At 37.2% G+C, this 25,048-nt stretch overlaps 1 protein-coding gene across 2 annotated transcripts; it reads left to right on the top strand.

Annotated features, from left to right (window-relative positions):
- The first annotated feature begins 389 nt into the window (after positions 1-389).
- Positions 390-23,185, top strand: LOC124635014 (chitooligosaccharidolytic beta-N-acetylglucosaminidase). Of its 2 annotated transcripts, none has more exons than XM_047170749.1 (10): positions 390-1,000; positions 3,643-3,754; positions 4,722-4,931; positions 12,236-12,444; positions 12,568-12,901; positions 13,182-13,323; positions 14,794-14,979; positions 19,387-19,619; positions 19,981-20,216; positions 22,278-23,185. In XM_047170749.1, exons 2-10 carry the CDS (start codon positions 3,645-3,647, stop codon positions 22,457-22,459), a joined length of 1,842 nt encoding a protein of 613 aa, XP_047026705.1. In that variant the 5' UTR covers positions 390-1,000; positions 3,643-3,644; the 3' UTR covers positions 22,460-23,185. The 2 variants fall into 2 exon arrangements, with proteins under 2 accessions (XP_047026705.1, XP_047026706.1); XM_047170750.1 differs by lacking the exon at positions 390-1,000 and adding an exon at positions 1,556-1,632.
- Positions 23,186-25,048: the final 1,863 nt, after the last annotated feature.

Here is a 25,048-nt window from a genome sequence, read left to right as displayed (position 1 = left end):
TTGATATACAGATTTAAAGTATATTTGACACAAAGTAATCTATCAAAAAAGATCTTTGTTACAGTCACATAGAATGGATTTCTGAGCGTCTAAACTTTTAGTGGTTCACTGTTGGCCACCTTACCCTAAGTAAAAAAAAATACATTGTTTGTAACTTAGTATTAAAGAAAATATTTTTAAAATTATTGAGAAATCTTGGTAAATTGATTACATTAGTTGGGTACCTACGTACACTATCTACACACAATACAAATCACGGTCTATAACAACTTCACAAGTGAAATAAAGTTCAAGGCAGTAGAAAGGTGCTAGTGTTTACATCTCTGTATGCAGGCCAGCCAGTTCGCTGAAAGCGGATCTCCCGCCAAAATGCTCAGTGCGCGCGTAGTGTCCGCTCGGGCCAGTCCGCCAATCAGATCGGTTCGCGCCTTGGGCCCGCACGCGCGCGGTTATCAAAATGCGAATGGCTCCAGAGCGGCGGGCGGCGGCATTAATTAAACGATGTATAACAAAATAACTTATAGCCGGCCGTAATCGAGCACGGAGTCAAAGCACAAGCGACCTTCGCGCCGCGAACACATCCTGCGTGCATATAGCACAATAACAAAACAAATACAAAGTACACAATAAATAAAACGACAAAAACTTCGCGGTCCGGTTTGGCTCTCTTCGTTTGCTTCGCGTTTATAGCGAAAGAGTTAAATAAAAACAAAATTGCTTGTAAAGTGTCTACTAAGTCTTCAGTTACGTTTAAAATGTATACATGAATGTGTTGTGATAAAATAAAACTAATAAAATTAAATGCAATTAAAATTTATAAGTGCTATTGCTGTTAGAAGTTTGAATTAAATGTCAAAAAGATAATGATAATAACCGAAGGCGCGAGTGTTGTGTATTAAGTGAACTTATAGACTAAAGTTAAAGTTACAACATAAGTAAATATAAAGTGACCGTGAAATAATTTGCAAGTTTGGTACGGCGGCTCTTGATTACCATACGAGTAAGTTGCTTTGCATATTTAATTCAATGCGGTGCGCCTACACAGTTTATGGGTCAATACACTTCACGAATTCAAATAAAGAAGAATAATGCTCGGATCACTGTTTATTTTATTTTACTGGGTGATGATTAAGTTGTGTATCTGAAACTATGACATACATGTATGTGGTAAATGTATGTAGTAGTAGAGCAACAATTAATTTTATTTTTCAAAACAGCCTTTATTAACGATTCCTTAATTTTTTTTTTAGTTAAGTAAATAATTTCACACGGTAAAAGCTGTCAAAATAAATGCCGACGGTGACTTACAAACTCCTTGCACATAAACAAAGCGTTTTCTTAAATACTCTGTAAAACCGGAAACAAAAGAAAGTGGAGATTATCTATGAAAGACAACCCTTTTCCGATGCGAATCTTATCCTAGTTGCTCTCTAATTGTAAACTGTTGTAAGTGCTATCAACAACTTATTGTAACATGGTATACTCGTTTATCTGTCGTACTATCTGCCAGTTATCTTTTGTTTTTAAAGTATAAAGATGGGTCAGGCCAACGTGAGTGGTTAGTCAGTGTAGAACCTCATTCTGTATTTGTTGTCCAGTTCATTTTGACTTTATAGTGTTTATTTTTTTGTGGTAAGTTGCCATTTAATTTTGAAATGTTTTATCTTCGTTGCTGAAATTACATACCTAGTCAGAAGTTTGTAGAACTAGAAATTCAATGGAACAGTAGATTTTATTGTTTAGATTTATGCTTAATTCCCTCTACCAAAACAAGAAAGCTTCGTAGACCTGTAAGGCCGAAGTTCACTGACAACATAAAAGTCAGTTTTCTTAAAACAATGTACTCATGTACCTGTAGTATAGTAGTAAATGTCTAATGTATCTTTTGTTTTCAAAACAGTTCTTAATAGCGGCAGATGTGAACAAATTGTAAACAGACGATGTTTATGAAGTGAAATTAGCGGCTTTCACACATCATTTGATCTAGCGGCTTAATTAACTTCGATAGTAAATACACCTATTCAGAGAACATTAATTGTTATAGTCAGTCGTAAAGTAATCGAGTTAATTGTGAACACAGGTTAATTAGTAATGTAGGTGAACGTTACAAATTCTTCTAGGTTGCATATTGCATTGTGTGTGACCTTCAAAGAACAACAATATCTTACTATAAAAACTAGCAAACAATGCTTGCGAAACATACCTACGTCCAGGTAATTAACAAACTGGGAATTCCGTAGTCGTGTATAATACAGGCAATTAATTTTATGCATCTATAACAAGAAAGAAAAATAAGTATTAAAAATTTACGTTTAAAAAATAATTTTAGTAACAGTTACAATCGACCTAGCAGGACATGACGGAGAAGAATGTGAAAACCATTCAATAATTATTAGAATACAAAATTACATAAACAAATAAATATAGTAAGAAATAACCCTCTGATCTCAACCTCAAAATTCTATTCAATAATATGTATAATTATAAATCCTTGAGCACAATAGATGTGTCATGTGTGTAGCGTAACTACATATTCAGGAATCTATAGTGTAGCGCTTATAATTTTTAATTTTCCGCTTATTACTACTGCAGCATGACTGTGGAGTCTGCAGTTTTTTGCTTTGTTAGTTTCCTACGTGCTATTTGGCGGTTATAATTAAATTTAATAATTAGTTTGACCGCCATTTAACTTTCAAAATGCCAGACCACTGATGAGCAAGTAAACCCCGGCCTCTGACATTGAAATGTTAATGACGACGTATATAAGAAACAGGCAAGACTTCTAAACGTTTTGTTTAGGTAATTAGGTAAATAATAATAAAAAAAATTAGAATCAATATGTATACTTAATTGAAATAACAAACAGTAGCTCGCATGTTCGGAAGTGCCCCACTGAGGCGTATAGTTCCGACAGAATCCATAGTTGTCTGAGTACGTACCGTTAGTCACACGCGATATTGCCACTAATATGGGCAATGAGACGACTGCGTCAATATTAATGCTATGTACACATACATACCACGTATATCATAGTCACCATTATTGAAACGCTCAATTACAGTTGGTTTCGGTCAACGGGTAGAAATTATGGAGATATCATCTAAATGATACGAAGTATTTATCTGAAAACTTTGTTGGCAATTTTATGTAATCGTCCTGTTGAATTTATCGTACCGATAGGACCACTAGGACCAAAGAGTTGGGGCGTATTTTTGCGTAATTTTACACACAAGTGTCCGTCGCTTGACAAAATTATGTAAATGTGAACATACGAAAAGTGGCCGGGTCAGCTAGTTTACAATGAAGAATAAGGGAACTCTGGACATGCGGGTATAAATCCCCCAATAAGCATTACTTAGTTCATCAACTAACATTATGAACAAATAAAATGGGGGAGAAACAATTTATACTTCAGTCACAGTACACAAAAAACAGGAGTCCTCGTCTGTCTCTATGCCTAATTACAGAAAAAAATCAAGAGTTAGAATTTATTCATGTCATGTGTGCTATTCCTCAATTAATATGCGAACATTCTGCTTTACTTGATGTTCAGAAAAAAGACTGAAACACTTTATGTACTCAGAAAGCGTGAATAGGAACAAAGCTTTTTTAACTTTAATTCATAGATTGTTTGTGTTTCAGCTATGGCGGGTAGCTGCCGGTGGCTCTTTTGGGCCCTAGCACTCTGTGCAGTGCAGATGGTGCTGTGTTCTAACCAGGAGGCAGTTGAAGATACAGTCGCGCACGCCTATGTGTAAGTTCAAAATAATTTGGAAACGGTGTATTTCTTTTTCCACCTCTGCCTCTTCCACATTTATACATAACACTCCTTTGCAACTCGTTTCACACCTTCTCATTACAAGTTCTTACTAAGTATCAAAAACTTTTCATTGAGGTTACATAAAATCGGCCAATATGCTGTTGGAAAGTCTTAAAATCTAAACTGTTTGTAAATTAACAATGTCTTAAAGAAGAAATAATGCTGCCAGAAATAAAGTTAAAGATTTGTTATGACTAGAAAAAAGGATTTTGGGCTATCACAGATTACACAAAGCGTATGCGTAAAAATATGTGTCAGCCGGTAATTAAAATTTATTATTAAAACGTTAGTGTCCTTATAATATTATGTCATCGTTACTTATAGAGCAACTAACTTGGCAACTTGCGAATACAAGGCTAAATAGTTTTTTATGAAATGTATGTATGTAACACTTAATGAATATGACATAGTTACAGTCAAATATCCTGTGATATAAGTTCAGAGGACAAATAACACTGAGATAAGTGACGTCACACTTTATCCAGCTGTTGAGTTTAGTAGACCGTTTCGTTCCGTTAAGATGTACGCTGATATGATGCTGACTCTGAAGAGGCATATAATACATTCCTGATAAAATTATATGTCAGATGAAACCTGAGAGAATATGAAATTGGCTTTTTCATAGAGCGGCATTCACTGAATAAAATGACCAAACTTCTCTATATGCCAATTAGTAGGTTTGATAAAAAAGAAATATTCTACTGACTAGATTCATACGACACAAAAAGAGTGTCATTGATTCCAAATGAAAACTGCAAGAAGGGCATACATTTTTATATTGTTACTTCTCACTAGCTCTTCATGATACACACAAAGCCGAACTCTTGATGCCTCTTCTCCTCATTTCAAAAATGTTTGTCACTCTTCATCTATGCTAACTATCGTCTTGTATTTGTATCAGGCCATCATGGATGTACAAGTGTATGCCAGAAGTGGGTTGCGAGCGGACCACGCACCCTCAACACGAGACCTTGAGGAACGTCTCCACAATGATGTTCAACAGCCTGGATGTCTGCCGAACTGTTTGTGGCAGGTTCGGGGGACTCTGGCCACGGCCCGTCACGGCCGCCATTGGAATGCAGACTGTTAAGATACATCCTAATTATATCAGGTATGTGAAATACTTTTCAGGTTTAGGTAATTGTGGAAAATTGACTGAAATATCGATTTGTTAACCTTTGGAAGGTAATGTAAGTTGAAACGATAAATAAAAGTACGCTACAGGTCTCCAAGATCTTCCAAAACTATCTGTGTATAGTCGATAGAAACTAAAAGCACTCAATAAAACATGTTTTATTTTGACCGTCTTTAGAAGTGAATGAGTTAATTTTGTCCAGAAAGGAAGGAACTGCAGGTATTTTTGAAGCTTTGTTCTTCCGAAAAAGCAGTAAGCACCTACATAGTAAATAGTTCAGCGTAATCGGCGTATTATAGGGATTAAGTTCCATGAATGGCCACTGTCACTGGGTCAATAGGCGTACTATTGTTATATTGAGATCATAAAATTACTAATCCGTTCGCCAGACCCCAGACAACTGTTCTTTGTAAACCGATTGTTGTAGTGTTCTACGAATATTTTCGATAATCTTTACACTTGCCTGTTTTAAGAATTAAGGATAAGCATACAATAGCTAAGTCACTGACATTTCAAGTATTTTTTGAACTAGCACATGGTATTTAGTTTCAAACTGTTCAAGTATGTTTCCTAGTTTTTTGCCAGTTCAATCCGGATTGCCTCACTTGATTTAGCGCAATGTGTGCCGTGAAGGACATTGGGTTGATAGCGACATATAACATAAAAAAATCTGTTGCTCAATACTTATGCTTTCCAATCTCATATGACCATAGAACCATTAATTTTATCATCAATGTCTAATGGTGAAACCATTTGTGGTTTTAGTTTTAGGTAATTACTAAAATTTGTCATTAAAATTATAAAGTTTAACATTCATTTTTCTACGCACATTCTACGTATTTAAGGTATGTATTCATGTATGATAGGCCTCGTGGCTACGTTGTTCTAAGGAAAGATAGTAAAAAAAGTCCTTGTTTCGCTCACAGGCCCACTCAATCGTTTGTTATTGTTTTATCGATCAATAAACATGTTGAAACAATAGACGCTGAATGTCACTATGTGTAATTAGTAATCAAATATGGTTCCCGGTCGTTTCACGATGCGTATCATTGATTTATCGAGGGTCATCGGTGAGGTTAACGATCATCGTTATGTCAATAAGATGCGATTGCTTTTACGTAAATAAGCAATTTAAGTAATAAGTACTTACCTACCTTTATTTACTGTAGTTAACTATCTGAAGAATTGTGCCCCTAAAATGGTACTTTGTACAGAATCAGTTGATCGGCAAGTATGTTACCGTATTAAATATATAATGTATTCTTAATTCTTTCTTTATCTCTAAGTTAACACAAAATGAATAGGTAGGTACTCAGACATTTGGCCACAAACTTTGCATGTAAAATTATTAATATCGCTGTGTCGAACAGGAAAAATATATCGGAAACTCCCGTGTTATCTAGACTGGGTCAAATAATATAGTTCTACATAATATTTTAAGTATACTTTTCCCTTTATTTAATAAAGTGTGAAATCTGTGGTACACGGCGAGTGAAACCGTGCGTTTGACGGTTGCATAGTGACGCTTGCAATAATTGCTGGTGCACCGATTCGCAATGTTACATTATGTGTAACTGCACATAGTTTCCCCAGCATTGTAATGTTGAGATCAGAACAGCAAACAAGCAAAACATAACCGATACACAATTTAATAATATTTATTTATATATCAGTCATGTTTGTTAATAAACACGGGAAAAAATCTTATATGAATAAACTATTTTTGTTTGTGCTGTTCATAAGATGTTGAGTAAATAAATAATAATTATTGTTGGTTGCAAAATATTGTTATGCAAAAATAATAATATGAAAAAAATGCTTTCATTTACAAATGATAAATGTTCTCATAAACATTTAATAAAACATTTGGATGCTCTATAAATGTGTGTCATTAATTTTTGAAATTCTATTAGCCATGCTTGCTGTTAGCTACGCTACGTAGGTATATTTTACGAGGCACTAACTTTTGGGATGAACTCCGCTAAACCACGCTTAGCCGACACACGCATACGTCACTTTATAGCGGTAGTGCGTACCTACAGACAACATAGTAAACATAGTAAAGATTGCCAAATCGTATGTATAATGTAACCTATTTTTTGACTGGAGTGAACTCGAAAAATGCTCAATGGTAAATAGAATATTTTTTAAATAATAACTCATACCAAATCATAATGCGTGAAATATTAAGATATTTATTTACCGCCAGGCAGGTACAACTTTAGGGTTCATTGGAAACTGGAAACTAAAATAAAACACAAGACGTAAATATTAATAAATTCGTGTCAGGAAAGAAAGTGGTTAGCTGTATTTTCGTCTAGTCGAAGTCAAAAAAGCCATTCATAGTCCATTTATTTCCATGCTGATACAGAAATGAAGAAAAACAACGAGCGGCTGTTCACAAACATCACGTGAACGATGAAGGAAAAGCGCTGAAACATATAAAAACGCGTTATATAATGACAGGTTCATTGAAATCGACGACTCACCGGATACACTTTCTTTTCTTTTTTTATGACTTCTCAAAGTTATATAAAGCATGTTTTCTTGTTAACGAAAAGTTGAAGAAGTTGTATCCTCATAGCACGTTAACCCCGCTTGCATTTGAGCTGAAAGTCTGACAAATGTCACAGAGAGAAAGTGACTAGATCAGTCTTGTTTTTCAAGTAAAGTATACGGCACATTGTAAGTCGTTGTCACATCACAACACGCAGGTGTCTCGCGGGCGTCTAACTCGGCGGATCTATTCCGGGCACGGGTGACACTGGTTGCGTCAAAGTTTCGCGTCACAACACTAACGCATCGACATTATCACCTGCGACACTTATTACAGTGTACACTGCGCCTAAGAATAGCTAGACTCTGTAGGTGTCGTAACACTTTGGATAGAACATCAAGGGGATCGGTGATCGTAGCCAAATATCGTCTACCACTTACACTTTCAACGAGTTATGTGTTTGTGATTCCTCACATTTTTATCTAATAGAAATAGTTTTTGATTTGCCAAAAAACTTGATCACATGTTTCTTGGCTGACGTATGTTAGTATTCGTCATTGTGTTTGTGCTTTGCATGGTAATGCCTTTCCATTTAAAACATAAGTAAGTTTCTTTGTTTTTAGCGGATATCACAGCTACATGGGGCCGCGCGCATTTATTGGGGGCTTTATCGGTAAATGGAGTAAACAGTTTTTTGCTTATCGAATATTGACCCATGCAAGAAACTTATAGTTCTCACCTCCTAAATCCGGTTCAATGCCTACGCAAATAAACTGCCCGGTACCCACATTGTCCAGTTATTGTGTAAAGTAGCCAATTCCTACTTCAGCTGGAATAATCTTGCCATAAGCCACTTCAGTCATAAAAATATGCTTCTTGATATTCAACAACCCACGTTTTCCTTTTTTATCTGCGGTTAGTAAAGGCGAGTACCTAGTTACATCTATTGTTAGTTACAACTTATGAACTAAGTACTGTTCCGATAAGAAAAAATGTTGTATTTTTACATATTTATCCAATATATTTAGGAAGGTTTTTTTCCGGGTGTGCGAAATAGTAGTAGAAGGAAAGAGTACAGTTCCCACTGGGACGCGGTTAAACGCGGGAAATAGGCTAATTTTACAATAATACGACTTCAACGAATAAGTAGGTATGGGAGTTAGGATGGAATGGAATGACCATATTTACTACAGTAAGTTTAAGGTTTATAGAAACTTTATTCTCAATAAAAACATAAAATGCCACTTACTTGAGAACAATACAAAAAAAATCATACACGTTAGCATAGGTATATGAATTTGAAACAGGAAAATCTCTCATAAGCTTACTTATAACAATGATAACTTTAAAACATTATGTTGCCATTTTCAATTAAAGTGCATGGAATTTTAATAACATCAGTAAGTTATTATTGTGAATAATTATTTCTTCAACGGTCCGTTCAACCTTGGCCGTGATAAAATCTATCCGAGAATTACGCCTTTTAAAAATGTATAAATCATGAATACTGCTTGACAATAGGATGGCGTTCCCACGTTCGAAGCCACATAGTAATGTAATGACAAATATAATTATACTGGACAAGTTATATGAAGGTTAACTGTTAGTTCAACAAGACTTCAACCATGTGATAAACACAGCTGCATATAAAACAATAAACTATAATAAATTATAAGAATTGAATTGGAAATGAATATTCTTCGTCTTTATATTATATTGCAGACTTCTGTTGAAAAGAAAAACACAGGTGCAATTCAGGTCTTGAAAAAAAAAATCCTACGTATTCACAAAACAACATATTATTTTATTCGTTTAATAAAACACATGTTTTGCTATCTCATGCATGCAGCTATGACAATTAAACACAATTTTGGCTTATTTATTGGTGAAATGAAAACGCGTGTAACAAAGTAAAAAATTAAATGAACATTCAAAACGGATACTGTTCATGAAATCAATTGAAACACGTTATGAATGATATCCGTGCACTACACATTAATATCGTAAATAGGAAGGGCTAGCCAGAATAAATCTGTTCTGGGTGCCATCCAACAGTTTGACAGACTACGCTCTAAAATTATCCGGGGACCACTTCTAGATACTTTATAACTTTGTGTCTAACCATGTTATTTTATTCTAATAATACCTACCTGTATTAGTTGCAAAACCGGTAGGTAGTGCGTAGGTATCATTTATTTCTGCATTTTTATCTCACTGTTGCAAAACCAATTTTTGATAATACTCGTACGTACAGCATTTGTATCCTTAACGTGCATTCATTTACGTTACCCAAAGCATAGTTAATCCAAAGTAATTTTTGCAGAATCGTAGAATTATCTCTTTATGGCGCATTTCAAATACGTATGTCTTTTACAATTTACTAAGTTAATTTTTAAATTTCGAAATTCTTACCACGTTTATAAGCCACAATACATAGAGCATTTTAGTACAGATAAGATCACGATAAGACTAGTAAACTCTATGTAATTTCTCAATTACTCAATGAGATTATAAAGAAGATTGTAATCCTGAACACTATGTATATACACAGTGTTTTTAGGATGTCATATCTATACAATTCGTCAGTTTACCAGGCAAGATGCAGTTAATTGACCATCCTATATTTAATAGACCGCAACAATATCTCCTATGATAACTATTCCGATGTAAGTGACTTTGACATCAAACTGTATCACATTCAATTGAGGACGATCGTAACCTACGAATAAATATTGTACACGATGACATGTTATACAACGATCGATATGAGATACTAACAAGTTCATATAAGGTCGCCGACCAGGGGTCAACAACCTTGGGATCTTTACATAGACACGATAAATGTTTATCTTGCATTCAAAGTGTGCAAACTCGGATAATGAATGTGCTACCTACATTGGATAACGGTTTTAGGTCATACATTAAATTAATGCTTAGCGACAGTCACTCGATACCTATTCGAAATAGGGGGAGGGTTGTATTTCCCCGAAAACGATGACTCGTTGTTCAGTGTTCGTGTATCCTTGCTGAGCCGCTGTTTAAACTGTTCAATAGAAAATATTTAAGTTCATAGTTGCCTTTTAGCTAAATCATTATGTATACTTTGGTGTAAAATTAGCCAAAGTTAGAAGAATTTAATTAGTTACTCAATATCGAATTCGATTACATAGGTACTGCAATTTATAATAAATTTGATCGTGGAGGAGAATATTAACTTCAAGTTAGGTTATTAATTATAGGTACATGCACAATGCTCGTCATTTTACATAAACGGGAATAATTGTGAGATTTCTTTGTTTACAACAAGACTGGCGGCAACTCGGGTAATGTGATTCGTCACAGCTGTTAAAGGGTGAACAACCTGTCTTTAACACAAACGGTACTTCGACCTACGACCTTAACGTCGCTCATTTAGCAGTCAAGATCGCTAACTTTGGTACCCATGTGAAAATCCGCCCACTATAGTGCCATGCGAACGATCGCTTTATGGATCACTAGCTGTTGTGTCGCGGTTTTACTCGATCTTCTGGCCGTACCCGGATAAAATATAGCCTACGTTACTCGGGGATAATGAAGCTTCTTAACAGTAAAATATTTTTTCTAATCGGTTCAGTCGTTAAGGCTATCAAAATATTTTTTTTTTTCATTAAGTATATTAGTTTAGATTCAGTTTATACCGATATAAAACACTGCAAAATATAATCGAGTTCAACCATTTTATGTATCTGTGTTTTATTTATTACTCTTTAAGATTAGAATACATATATAGAATTGATGGATTTCTTTGACGAGAATAAACTTTCTAATACGTTCCACGATAAATAGCGATTTGACGGTTTCAGGGAATATGTATTATCCTGGTTAAAAACAATAGCATTGTTAAAATAATTGTTTCTAACTAAAACAATTGCCTAGTATCTCGAATTTAGTTCACATTATCCTGTTCATATGAATTTAATAATACTATCATACAACATTATGTTAATAAAAATTGCCAAAGATGATTAGAAAATATCAAAAAGGTTCTTTCTTATCCTGTAAATGACTCCATAGCATAATTTCTTAATCAGAAATTCAATTGGGTTTTTCTTCAATTCCTAGTAACACTGGCTTCAGAAAAAATATCTGTTTTGTGTTTATTTTATACAGCTAGACAGGCACGTCGAATTGATATGTCGCTGCGAATACCGTAGGAAATGATAATGCAGTGGAATTATTTTGTAAAACTTTTTTGTATTTTGTATTTACTACATCGCTGTTTGTAGCGGATGTGGCAGATGATTAGTCGTGTCTATGGTTGTCTCATTTCCGTTTTATTGACGACCTTCATTTCAAATCATTTTGGTGTGAATAGGTTTTAAACATTTTTAAGTGTTATATAGGTTTATTTTGTGACTGCATGAAATTAAGTATATATTCGGGTTTATCTGGGCTGATAAAGCTTACTATTAGTATCAATAGAATTTAGTAAACAATTCTGTGATTCTAGGATTAAGCTCCTACTTTTACAGCAAACTCTGAATCTTCTTTATTTTTCTTTTAATTAAGAAAATAACATAGTCATAGCTCATTTCGCACCTAGCTTAAGATTTAGAAAAGTAATGTTGAATAAAAAAATATTAATAAGCTACTCCAATTTTGTGTTACGTCAAGTACAAATTCAACACAGACGTGACGTCATAAACCCCCACTCTTAATCTTTATTACGTTATATCTTAATACATATTTAATGTCTTGTTAAAATAAAAAATACGCGTCTAATATTTTTAACCCTGTATTGCAGATTCGACTTACAAAGCGTGCCAACAGAAGCTCTGTCTCTGATGGTGGAAATGACGAAGCTCGTGGCTCCAGCCTTAGTGGCCGAGTGTGATGGAGAGGTGACAGACATTGTGGAGACTCCCGTCATGGTTTACCTCAACGTGAAGAGTGGCAACACCTCGCTTACTTGGGGCACTAGTGAAGAGTATAAGCTTGATGTGCAGACTAAAGGTTTGTTACAGAAAAATTACAGTTCATAATTCCTTGAATAAAAATTTGATAGCATCATATTCTATGAGCACTTATTTAGCATTCCGTATTTTTGTCTTAACAACACCAATTTTTATTTTACAGAAAACCAGATCTTAGTTCACGTGAACGCCGAAACGATATACGGCGCGCGCCACGCTTTGGAAACCTTCACCCAACTTGTAGCTTCTGACAAACCCACCTTCTCCGACCAGCATGAATGCAGCCTCCGTCTCGTGTCTGGTGCTAAGATCCGAGATAGACCTGTCTACCCGCACAGAGGTCTTCTACTTGATAGCAGTAGACATTTTATACCCATGGAAGATGTGAAAAGGACAATAGACGGCATGGCTATGAATAAATTGAATGTATTCCACTGGCATGTTACTGATACGCACAGTTTTCCTTTGGAGTCTACTAGGGTGCCGCAGTTTACAAGGTGAGGATATACTTAATTCGATTTTGTTTATGAATCAGGTTTTGGTTGATGAACATATTTTTTTTCATGTGACAGGTTGGCGATGTAATAGTGATGGCTGAAGCAAAAGATTTTAGTAAAGCTAAAAAAAAAAAATTGAACCGTCAATCTAATAACAAGCATATGTGGTACTTTAACCAGATAAATGTAGTTCAAAAACGTCTTCGTTTCTTTAAAATTTACAGAATTCTTCCTTAATTTCTGTATTATTAGTTACTTACCCAGTCTTATGTTTTTCAAGGTATGGTGCATACTCGGCGAAAGAGATCTACACAGCAGAAGAAGTTCGGGAGCTGATCAAGTATGCTCAGGTGCGCGGAATTCGAGTGGTCATAGAAATCGACTCGCCCGCACACGCTGGCAATGGCTGGCAGTGGGGACCGGTGAGTACACTACATTATGAATTTGTTGTCTTTTAGGAATAAACATAATTAGGAATAATCATGTTACAAAGTAGAGCGATTTATCGAATTCAGCGTTACTTGAGAATTTTGTTCTTCGGTAGGCCACATCTTCGATAGGATAGAAGGCTACGCATATGTCTTTGTGATGCCGAAAAATATTCTTTAGACTCTAACCAGTATCTTTCTAGTACATACTTCTGCAAATCTCTCCTCAGTGGTCAACTCATAAACATTCATTAGTCAAATATTTATGTCTTGAAACTTCGCAATAAGTCTACCAATAACGATAAACCACTGCTCACTTACAGGAAATTTATCATGTACTTATTCACCTTAATCACCAATGGTCATACTATAAGACTAATAATTTGTATTAACGTCTGTCCTTCCGCTATTCGTTGGGCACGGTTCCAAACTTGAGCTACTACTAAGAAGTGTGTAGTAGGCGCATTGATACTGTGTGTTGATGAACTTTCCATGCTGCTATTCCAGGATTGGATCATGTGATACTTTGTGGCAGGTGTAGTTTCGAAATGTCGAAGTGCTCATGAGAAATGTATTAAAATTAATCAACCAGTTCTTGTTCTTATGAGTATCTTTTTCAAAAGAGGGAAGAGTTTCTTACCGGCTTTTTACCACAGGACCTTACTTTGACTTTACGGTAGCAACTGTTGTTTGATTTCTCATAAAAACATCAAACTGAACTTGATTCTCTAGCTACACGTATTTGCCTTCCTTATATGGACGCAAAAACACCTGTTGTATTTTGGAGATTGAACCGTTAAATGAATAAGATACTGATAAACAGATATTTAAGATCTGTCGTCATTCGGATACTTTGAAATTAATTGTAGTAGGTACCCACAGCACGTTATCAGTCAACCACGTGATTCGAAGTTTGATTTTTCTGGGAGTATTCGTAACTCAAAATTAAATTTTTGCCGTCTTACCACAAAAACTTTTAAACGTCAGTTTATGCCTTGTCTAAAAAAATGTCAAATTATGACGTTGACATATGGTTCATTTTGCAGCCAAAATTTTATAAGACAAGTGTAAAACAGGGTTTAAAGTTTTTGTAGTAAGGCCCATAATGTTTAATACAATATTCTGACGCTTCTGATCTAAAAGTAGTAAAACATTTACTATACCCTCGGGACCACACGAATTACTTACTTCCATATTTTCTCCGTACAGACACCTGATAATCCATCTTCTTAAAACTTTTTAAACACTAACATACTGATGGAACATTTATCTACGAAACGGGAGCTCTTGCAAGACTTCCCAGAGGTTCCATGTTCCATGTGAATACTGTACCGACAAGCAAAAACGAACAAGAAATTTCAATTTTATTTACATACCTAACAAGGATGAAGAAGTTGGAACACCAGGATACGACTCCTTGCAAACCAATATTTTCCTTAAACATATTTTTCTCTTTATTTCCAGGAATACGGTCTAGGGAACCTAGCAGTTTGCGTGAACAAGTGGCCTTGGCGCAGTTTATGCGTGCAGCCGCCGTGTGGACAGATGAACCCCGCCAACCCGGCGCTGTACCGGGTGCTCGGAGACTTGTACAAGGACATCGCTGAGGCTTTACCGGCACCGGCGCTGCTCCATGTCGGAGGTGATGAGGTGAGGAAAAACTGGTGTTAAAGATTCTGAAGCTTTTCTTTAGATTACTGAGCATGGAAAGTTGAACCCCCCATCCCGGCGCTGTACCGGGTGCTCGGAGACTTGTACAAGGTCATCGCTGAGGCATCACCGCCCGCGCTGTTGCATGTCGGAGGTGACGAGATGAGGAATATAATTGCTGCTAAAGATTCTGAAGCTGGATGGGACTGAAGATGGAAGTTAGTCAGCGACAGGCCCGCCGCTAGCTGTTTGTTCGCCCGCGTGCAAAACCGATTATGCCGCCCTACGACTGCATATTATACTGGGTTTTGTCAAAAAATATATAAGGGGGGGGGGGGGGGGTTCCAGGGGGTCCGGACCCCCCCGCCCATTCATATCCATTTTACTTGTCCAACAGAAAAAAATATGTACATGCACCGCTCTGATTGCAGAAAACGCACTTCCTTTTGGATACATAAATATTGCAATAGGAACATAACATATATTACACGTAACTTTTTATTTACTTGAAATGCTCTGTCTTAGAGTAACCTAAGAAGTCCTGGGTTAGCCCATAAGCAGACTAAGCAATTGCTTAGGGCATCAATGCAGTGCAATCATTACCCAAGTTGCCCCTATGTATAGAAAGATTGTGATTAATGGGTAGGTACCAACATAATGTATATCAAAGTGCTTAGAACAGATTATGGGTAACTTAAACTAACGAACTTAAATATCTATAGCAATGTTTAATTTCAGTAAAATATGTTATTAATGGTTTTTGGTGGGTTTCCCGTTGAAAAAGTCAACGCATGAGGCATATCTCATATGTAAGGAAGCGCGAGCGAAGCGAGCGCGAAATTTTTTTAGTCTAAGGACACAAAATAAATAAAAACCATAAATAAAACAAAGCAAAGTCAAAAAATAAGATATGCACAGAAATGAAGTGCAAATGTACATGAAGCCGCGAGCGAAGCGAGCGCGATTTTTTCCTTAGAGTTTTCATGAAGTAAACATATCATAAAAAGCCAAAGTGAACAAAAAGCTATAAGGCCTCGGCCTCAAATTTTGCGGGCAGCGGCGGCGGCGCGGGCGGTCACCAAGTGCACCGCTCGTTGCCCGCTCCCGCGCCGCTGTATTCGAGGGTCGGTCCATTTGATTATACGCGTAAGATCCTGCCGCTCCCGCGCCGCCGCCGCTGCCGCCCCGCTGCCCGCAAAATTCGAGGCCGAGGCCTAACGGACGTGCGCGAAAAATGATTTTTCGGAATTGAATGCCTCAACAATTAAACAAAGATAAATTGCGATCAGTGCCCGTTTTAACTCTACCAGCGCTCTGGGCGATACGAAAAATAGAGACGTATGTAGTTACCAGTGGCGAAGGGTGGTTTAATGAAATAGGGAAGCCGCAGCAAAAAAAAAAACTGGGGGGGGGGAGTACTCAGGGATGGGGGGGGAGAGGTAATGGAGGTAATTTCTCACCTTTTAGCACTGACTGAGAGACTGATAGTTTGAACATGTTTTCTCGAGGAATTCGGCAGATTATTAATATCTATAAAACTTTATTATCTTTAGTTAGGTATATTAACTACTAGAATCTGAGAAAACTTGGCACTAGAAACAATACATTTTAAGTATTTAATTTACAACGGCCTGTTAGCCATTGATATTAAATCGTAGGTATTTATCCGTCAGGACGTTAGTAATTTTAATATAGACGTAATATTGGTAGGTAATTCACCCGAGCGGCGTGCCCGAGTTTTATAACACGTTTTTATTCTCAAAACTTAACCTTGAAAAATAAGTTCCTTCCTAAAGTAAACAATCTGTCGGATCGGAAAACAGTCTAATGCGATAAATGCTATAGGTAAATTAAAAAGAAACCTGATGCCAACTGTCTACGTATCAAAATACATCATTTCAACATAGATATCTCTATTTTCACTAGGCACACACACTGTAGTACTATACTTGTACTGAGTACCAGGTCACACAGTGCGATCGCGGGAATTAGTAGGGAGTAATGATACTGCCAACTATTTAATCAAAATTATCAAAATTATATACTTGGTGAATTCATAAAAATAAATAAATTCCCAACTAGGGTCATTAAATCGCGGAGAATCTTAACACCGCGATTCAGGATATGCATAAAAATGCACAACGCCATCTATGTTGACATAATGTAACTAAAACACACACACGAACTATGTTATTTCCAAATGATACACACACTAATAAATTCAATTAAGTAATACAAAGAACAAATTGTTAATGGTATTATCTAAAACAAAATAAGAACAATGAGAGTGAATTTGTCTGATTTGTTTGTTTACATATTTGAGAAAGCGCTGTCACTCGCGCGTATACAGATATAGCTACTCTACTCTTGACGCGTTCTTTCTCGTTCACTCGCGAGTTTTGATTGGTGGAAGCCGCTCCGTGAGCCGGCTTACCGCTCGCCCTTATTTTGCGAACATCGCGCGGCGCGGCGTGGATGACGTCACGCAAGCGTAGTTTTGTATGGAGGCGGAAGCCGCGGCTTATTTAGTAGGAGCAAAATGTTTCAAGTAATTTATAGACAATTTTTTTACGGTGGTAGGCGTTTTGTTATACCTACATATTTAAATTGTGTGGTTTAAATGATTATATTAATTATACCTATACCTATATTATAACTTATACCTATGCTTCTTTCTTGAAATTCGAAAGGGAAGCCGATGGGAATCGGCTTATAAGGACGCCTCGCCACTGGTAGTTACCGATTGCGCGAGCGAAGCGAGCGCGAATATTTTTTTTATAGTTAACAAGTCGAAGCAAAAATTACCTAAAATGTAACCCAATTGTACATAAGTTATTGCTGGTTGGTGAATGCAAAAACACTGGAACATGTCTTCTGATTGCGCGAGCGAAGCGAGCGCGAAATTTTTTGTTATATTTTAGAACTCAAAACAAAAATTACTTAAAATTTTGCCTAAACGTACATAACTCTTTGTTGATGATGGCGCCTATGTATTAAAATTTTGGGACTTAAAGTAGTACCGTAAATAAGAAAGTTCATATGGAAACTAGAAGTTACTTTCTTATTAATAAAATAACTTAAAAACGACGCTCCCTTTTTGCTAGGGTAGACTAAAAAAATCTTGAAAAATAAAAACAACTGTAAAGTGAAGCAAGCCCGAAAATGTTTGAGTTTTGGATCACTAAAAGTCCTAAACATATATAATAAAAAGCGACTGTGAAGTGAAGAAGCCGCGAGCGAAGGGAGCGCGAATTCTTTTGAGTATTGGGACATTAAAAGTAGCTATATGTGATAAAAAATTGAAGTGTAAAGTGAGGAAACCGCGAGCGAAGCGAGCGCGAAAATTATTGAGTTTTGGGACATAAAAGTAGTGTTTCTTCGAGAATTTCTCAAATTTAACGCGGAATTAAACACAAATTCGCTTCGGCGCCCCTGAGCCCGCGGCGCCCGGGTTATTCGCACACGCTGCACCATAGGTTAAGATGGCCCTGATGCTATCCATTCATTTGGATACAGTTCTTGTAAGTTGCAATCTTTGATGTTTAAAACAAAAATAGGAGTAACATTCTGATCAAGGATTGGTTGGGGGCGCCTGTGGCGCCCCTTATATCCGGCGCCCTGGGCCGTCGCCCAACTGCGCCCTACCCTTAAACCGCTACTGATTGCGATATCTGACATGGAGGCGCGAGCGCAGCGAGCGCGAATTTTTTTGGGGATGCAAAGGATGAACCCGTCAAAATTGATAGGGGACGACCAAAGCGAGGGCGGCTTTTTCTGAAATTTTATTACTAATCTACTCATCTATTTTTAGTAAAAATATTTTTATTACGTAATTATAGGTTAATTTTGCCGCCCCCTAAATAGTGCCGCCCAGGGCATTTGCCTCCCCTGCTCTCTCCCCCCACGCTACGCTAATGGTTGATCTTAAATCGTATTTAATAATTTTTAATTTTGAAAATGATCAACAGATGTAACTGAAATCGGCAGTGTAAGTAATATTCTTAGCGCTATTGCTGTGTTCGGAAATATTGAAATCAAATAATTGGTAAAAAGATATTGTATTTTTTTAATATTACGTGATAGGTCGCTCGATTTGCCGCCCCCTAGGACGTGCCGCCCGCGTGCGGTGCACGCCTTGCACGCCCGCTTACGGCGGGCCTGGTCAGCGAGAGCGAACACAGATAGTGTTGGATAACTTTTCACAGCTTTAGAAGGCACGAGTAGTATGGAATCATTCTTTGAAACAACTTCAAAATTTTATGTTGAGACATACTTAACGGATGATAATCGGTGATTGATGGCAAGTTTTTCCAGATTTAGCGAACATTCCTCCTTAGGAAGATTGATAAGTTAAATATATTTTTAGAAATAGGTAATTACTTTTTAACTTTCAAATTATTTTTCCAGGTTTACGTCGAATGCTGGAACACAACAGAAGAGATCACAGACTACATGAAAGAGCAGAACTATGACCCGAACACAGACGGTTTCTTCAAGCTGTGGGCGGAGTTCCATCAGAAAGCCTTGAAAGCTTGGGACGAGGCACTTGAGTCTGTCGGAACTCCTAAACAACCCGTCATGCTGTGGTCTTCTGAACTCACGCAGGCGCATAGGATCTTCAAACATCTTGATAAAGATAGGTGAGGTTTCCGATCCTTAAGATATGATTTTTTATGGAATTTTGCACTGGCAACACAGGTTTGCCACAGGTTTGCCTCTTGATACCAGGGCAAATTCTTGTAGGTTTCCCTTTCGGAACGAGATTAACTTTATAATCGTAAATGAAGGTCGCTTTGTTTGTGTGCAGTGGCTTTGAAATCAAAAAATCATAAGACCGTTTTACTACGGGGACTTTTTCTAATCCCCGAATTCTTGGATGACACAAGCCAGCATGCTTTCGTACCTATTGTTAAAAGATCGTCAAGTGATTGTATTTTCTGATTCTAATCAACTAAATCCATATCTTAGCTTAAAATATCAAATCTATTTTCCCCATTCCAGATACGTAATTGAAGTCTGGGAGCCTGTCAGCAGTCCCCTACTGCACCAGCTGATAAAAATGGGGTACAAAACGGTATCCATTCCTAAGGACATCTGGTACTTAGACCGAGGCTTCTGGGGGAACACCAAGTATAACAATTGGAGGAGCATGTATTCACATACCCTGCCCAGAGGTGATAAGTTCCTGGGAGGAGAAGTCGCTATGTGGACTGAATATATTGATGAACAGGGTCTAGGTGAGTTTTGATTCGTTTTTTGGTAGATTATACGTCCCCATCGAAGTAAAATTGTAGTTTTGTGTTGGTTGACTGACATAATATTGCATTGGAAGGGAGACAGACTTTCTTAGATGATTGTGTTTGAGTCAAAATATTGGCTGTCTTTAACTTTGAGGAACGAAATGATGATGATGATGTCCTCCTAGCCGATTATCGGCTACGGCGGCTGTTCTCATGTAAGGAGATTAGCCAACTACGCAGGACATATTATAGTGCACGAGCATTTGCGCAGACACAGGTGCACTCACTATTCCTTCACTCTCATAGCCCGATGGGACGGTAATCCGACACGACCGGAGAGAGATCAGGCGCAGGACCGACATTTACGTGCTCTCCGATGCACGGGTAAACGAACGAAATAGCCTTGTGTTTATCCGCTTCATGTAAAAATATGTTATCAAAATGACATATTGCTGTAACCTCTTGTCAGATTAGATTAGATTAATTTGTTTGCGAAGACTGTCCCAAAAGATAGGCATGAAAATACTACCTGTTGCCCGCAACTTCGTCTGCGTGGGCAATATAGAATCGTCAAAATACTACTTATCCCGTAGGTGCATTCTTTCACGTGACAGTATAATTAGGATTACCACTTAGCAGTCGCATAGATTCATTGATCAAGGTTGTGTTGTGGATGTGACCATTTATCTAAACAAAAGAAGTAAAGTTTGTGACGTTGTTTAGCTAATTTGGAAAATTATTACGTATGGTGCGTTCACAGGAAACAGCTATAATCTATGTCTACATGCTTTGAGTCTGACAAAGCTGTCATTTGTACATTTTCTGCAGCTGCTGCGACTAATCAGAAGCCAGAAAAATCTGTCAGTCTTACCATGGATATCGTCTTGTGTAGTTGACTGGATTGAAGATAGGTAGATAGGTAGTCGCTCCAAGCAAAATATTGGTACTCAAACAGATTCGGTGACTGAAAGCCAACACCAACATAGTTGGGGAATAGCTGAATGGATGATAAAATGAGTCATCATCATCAGCAGGCGCATAGGGTAGGATAGTTTCACTTACTCATTATGGTAAGGCTGACCCCACATTAGGCGTGCGCGATCCTCGGGCGTGTGAGTAGCGCGGGCGTCGCGAGCGCGCTGCGTGAACGTCGCGTTTTGCTGCCCTGCGGCCTGTGTGAAGAGTGCAAGCGACGCGCTCGCGGCGAGCACGCGGCGCTCGAGTTGCGTTCTTACCCCTTCGCCTGCTATCCCCGCCGCGCCGCCCGCTAAACGCCTTAGCAGTTAAACGTCAAGGAGAGCGGCGCGTGCGCGCCGCGAGCGCGCTGTAGGTAAATGCCGCAGGGCAGCAAAACGCGACGTTCATGCAGCGTGCTCGCGACGCCCGCGCTACTCACACGCCCGAGGATCGCGCACGCCTAATGTGGTGGCCTAAGCCGGGACTCCACCGAAATGTTTGCATTAGTTCACGAATAGGCAAAATGTACGTATCTGTGAGAGTCCACTTCATGTGTTCGTACTTGAAACCTGCAGTTTTGCCAAGATTACTTTTCTACAGATTTATTATATGTATAGATGTATAGATAACTTTTTCTAACGATCACAACATGTCATTCAGGTCATTAGGTTTTTATCATCTTTCATATTTTTGAGCTACTTCTTGAAGTGGAGCTTTCTTTCATTTCCTACGTTCTTTCCAAATTTGAATCCTCTGTTACCTAGTTATATAGTAGCAAATAAATCAGTATCACCTCTTTTATGGCAGCTTCACATAAGTGCCGTGCATTCACGGCTGTTTTCCGTTCAGTGTCGGCATTTAATCGTGCGACAAAGGGTTTGCGCTGCCTTTACGCATTCCGGACTAAAGATAATAATAGATATAATGCCTCTGCAATGTTATTGCAGCAACAGCTTCTACGTTGATTTTGCGTCAGGTTTTCACTAACGATTGATAGCATCCCGTTAACGTGATGAGCATGACTTGTGCTATGCGCGAATTCTCGCCGTATGGAGACTTATGTGTCTAAGCTTAACACCATCGTATCATTGCCTTGTACAGACACTCGCATCTGGCCGCGTGCTGCGGCAGTGGCGGAGCGCCTGTGGACGGACCCCACGGCCAGCGTGTACGTGGCCGAGCCGCGCATGCAGCGCCAGCGCGCGAGGCTCATCAAGCGCGGGCTCAGCGCCGACGCCATCTCGCCCGCCTGGTGCTCCCAGCACGACGGTAAGTGCTTCTAGGAACATTGCCTCACTGGAGACAAAGAGACAGACACGCCTTGATAGATAGATGATATCGTATTAAAAAGTTAGGTGCCAGCCTTTTTAAACCGGCAGATTTTCTAAACGACTGTAAAATCATACTGTATAAAACTTTCACTGAAAGCGACATAACTTTTAATGAGACACATACACAGAAGAATATCAATAATTAATTGAATATCTGTATTATATTTTTAATAACCACAAAAGTGGTCGGGCCTTTTTAGCCATTTACTAAGATTCGAAATGATCACCATATTCATGTGTTCTGTGTGTCAAATTTGTCTCCAGTCATGCCCAATCAGTTTCTTGCACCTAAGTCACTACAAAATATATAGGACTGGCTCTTACCATCTGTATCAAATGTATACGTAGAATTTATGGAACTATGTACCTAATAATTGTATACTACAGTGCCTTAGAAATGTTCTAAAATCATCAGCATTATATTATGCAAGAAATGTCAAACCCATAGGAAATATATTGTTTTTGATAGACATTGAATTTTATATTGCTGGTACACAACATCATTTTTTTTAGTTGAATGATATAAACAAAATAAATCATCAATTTTCTATGTAACTACGATGATGGTAAGACTTATATGTCTTGTATCGATCTCGACTATAGGAACTCTCAAAACAAATATTTTTCAATTTAATTCATAATCTAAAATTATGAACAAATGCAAAAAAAGACTTAAAAGCAATTTACAAAACGAGGGTTCCTATTATCTTTTATATAAATATTTCTATATATTTATGAAGCTTAAAATTTATTATAAGTGTACTTATTAATTTTTATACACGCAGGGCATTTTGTAAGCAGTGTAAGAACTTACTAAAATGTTATTGTACATTTTCATAATAATAGCTCTAGTGTTAGTAGTAATTTCATCATCATCCTCCGAGCCTTTTCCCAAACTATGTTGGGGTCGGCTTCCAGTCTAACCGGATTCAGCTGAGTACCAGTGCTTTACAAGAAGCGACTGCCTATCTGACCTCCTCAACCCAGTTACCCGGGCAACCCGATACCCCTTGGTTAGACTGGTGTCAGACTTACTGGCTTCTGACTACCCGTAACGACTGCCAAGGATGTTCAATGACAGCCGGGACCTACAGTTTAACGTGCCATCCGAAACACAGTCATTGGTGTCTAAGATATACTTAGAAAGTACATACAAACTTAGAAAAGTTGCATTGGTACTTGCCTGACCTGGAATCGAACCCGCGCCCTCATACTCGAGAGGTTGGTTCTTTGCCCACTAGGCCACCACGACTTTTTAGTGTTAGTAGTAATTTATTCCCCTTTAATTCCATACCTATCTTAACAGATAGTTTAATGTACTACAATGCCCAACGTGCATTACAACTATATATGTACTGCCATTTTAATATATTATTCAGTCATATAATAATTATATACCTGTTTACACATTTATATAAAAAATTGGTGCTATGAATTGTTAAAATTGTATGTAATATTTTTGAATAAGTCTAGGTGTTTGAGGGGCCATTTTAAAATATCGGCTGTACCGACCGATATCTTACATATATATATTAAACATTACCTGTTTATTAATATAAACGTAACTAGCATAATATACTACTTGAAATAGCAATGCAAATTAATGCAAGTGACTAATTAGCTATTAACACTAATAATTAGGTTGTAATATTTCTGAAAGTACCTAAGTCATACCCTTTTTTTGTTTGTTATTTTCCATTTTGGATTGTTTTTTTTTTATATTGTAGAACCAGTTCTAAGATTACGAAGTTACACTTGTTTGTTTCATTATTATTGGCAGAATATAAGGCCTCTGGATGTAAATATTCCTTAGTTAACACTGTTATAATAAATGTACACGTAAAATTCTGAAATATACCGAATTTATTGTGATATATTATAATTTAGCTTTATTATACTTAGTAATACTGATCTATGACAATTATATAATAAAATTGCTACTGTATACAGATCTGGCTTATTATTTGAAGAAACTTAAAAGTAACCTTTATCTAATAGGTAATCCTGACCGAATACCTTCTACTAGTTGATCAAAAGTAAGAATTCAGGCTTGAAAACCTCTTGACAATTCAATATTACAGAAGTTTCAAATTACTTTCCTTATGTATATTTCAAGTGAAGTTGATCTCAAAATTAAAATATAAATAAATGATAGCTTTGACAGTTTTCTGAAATGATATCATGATACCTTTCTCAAAGTAGATTATTCTGGAAGACCATGAAGTTATAATTGTCATGACAAAGTGTGACAGTTTTTAATATCTATTTTAAAAAGTTTTATGTTCGGCAATGATGGGCTTAACGAGCCTGCTTTAAAAAAATAACAACAGTAATTAAATTCTAAGTACAAGAGCAACTAATTGAAAAATGTATTTATATACAGATCTGTAACAAATATTTAAATCTACATGTACATTTTTAACTATGACTATCTAATACATTTGAAATGGTCTTAGAAAATACTGCTAATAGTTACAGATATTACCTACCGATTTAATTACATACTTACGAATATAATCCCTATTTACGAAACCTAGTTAA

Source organism: Helicoverpa zea, chromosome 12 (genome assembly GCF_022581195.2).
Source record: "Helicoverpa zea isolate HzStark_Cry1AcR chromosome 12, ilHelZeax1.1, whole genome shotgun sequence".
In the NCBI taxonomy this organism is placed as follows: domain Eukaryota; kingdom Metazoa; phylum Arthropoda; class Insecta; order Lepidoptera; family Noctuidae; genus Helicoverpa; species Helicoverpa zea.
This window is presented reverse-complemented; position numbering and strand designations above follow the sequence as displayed.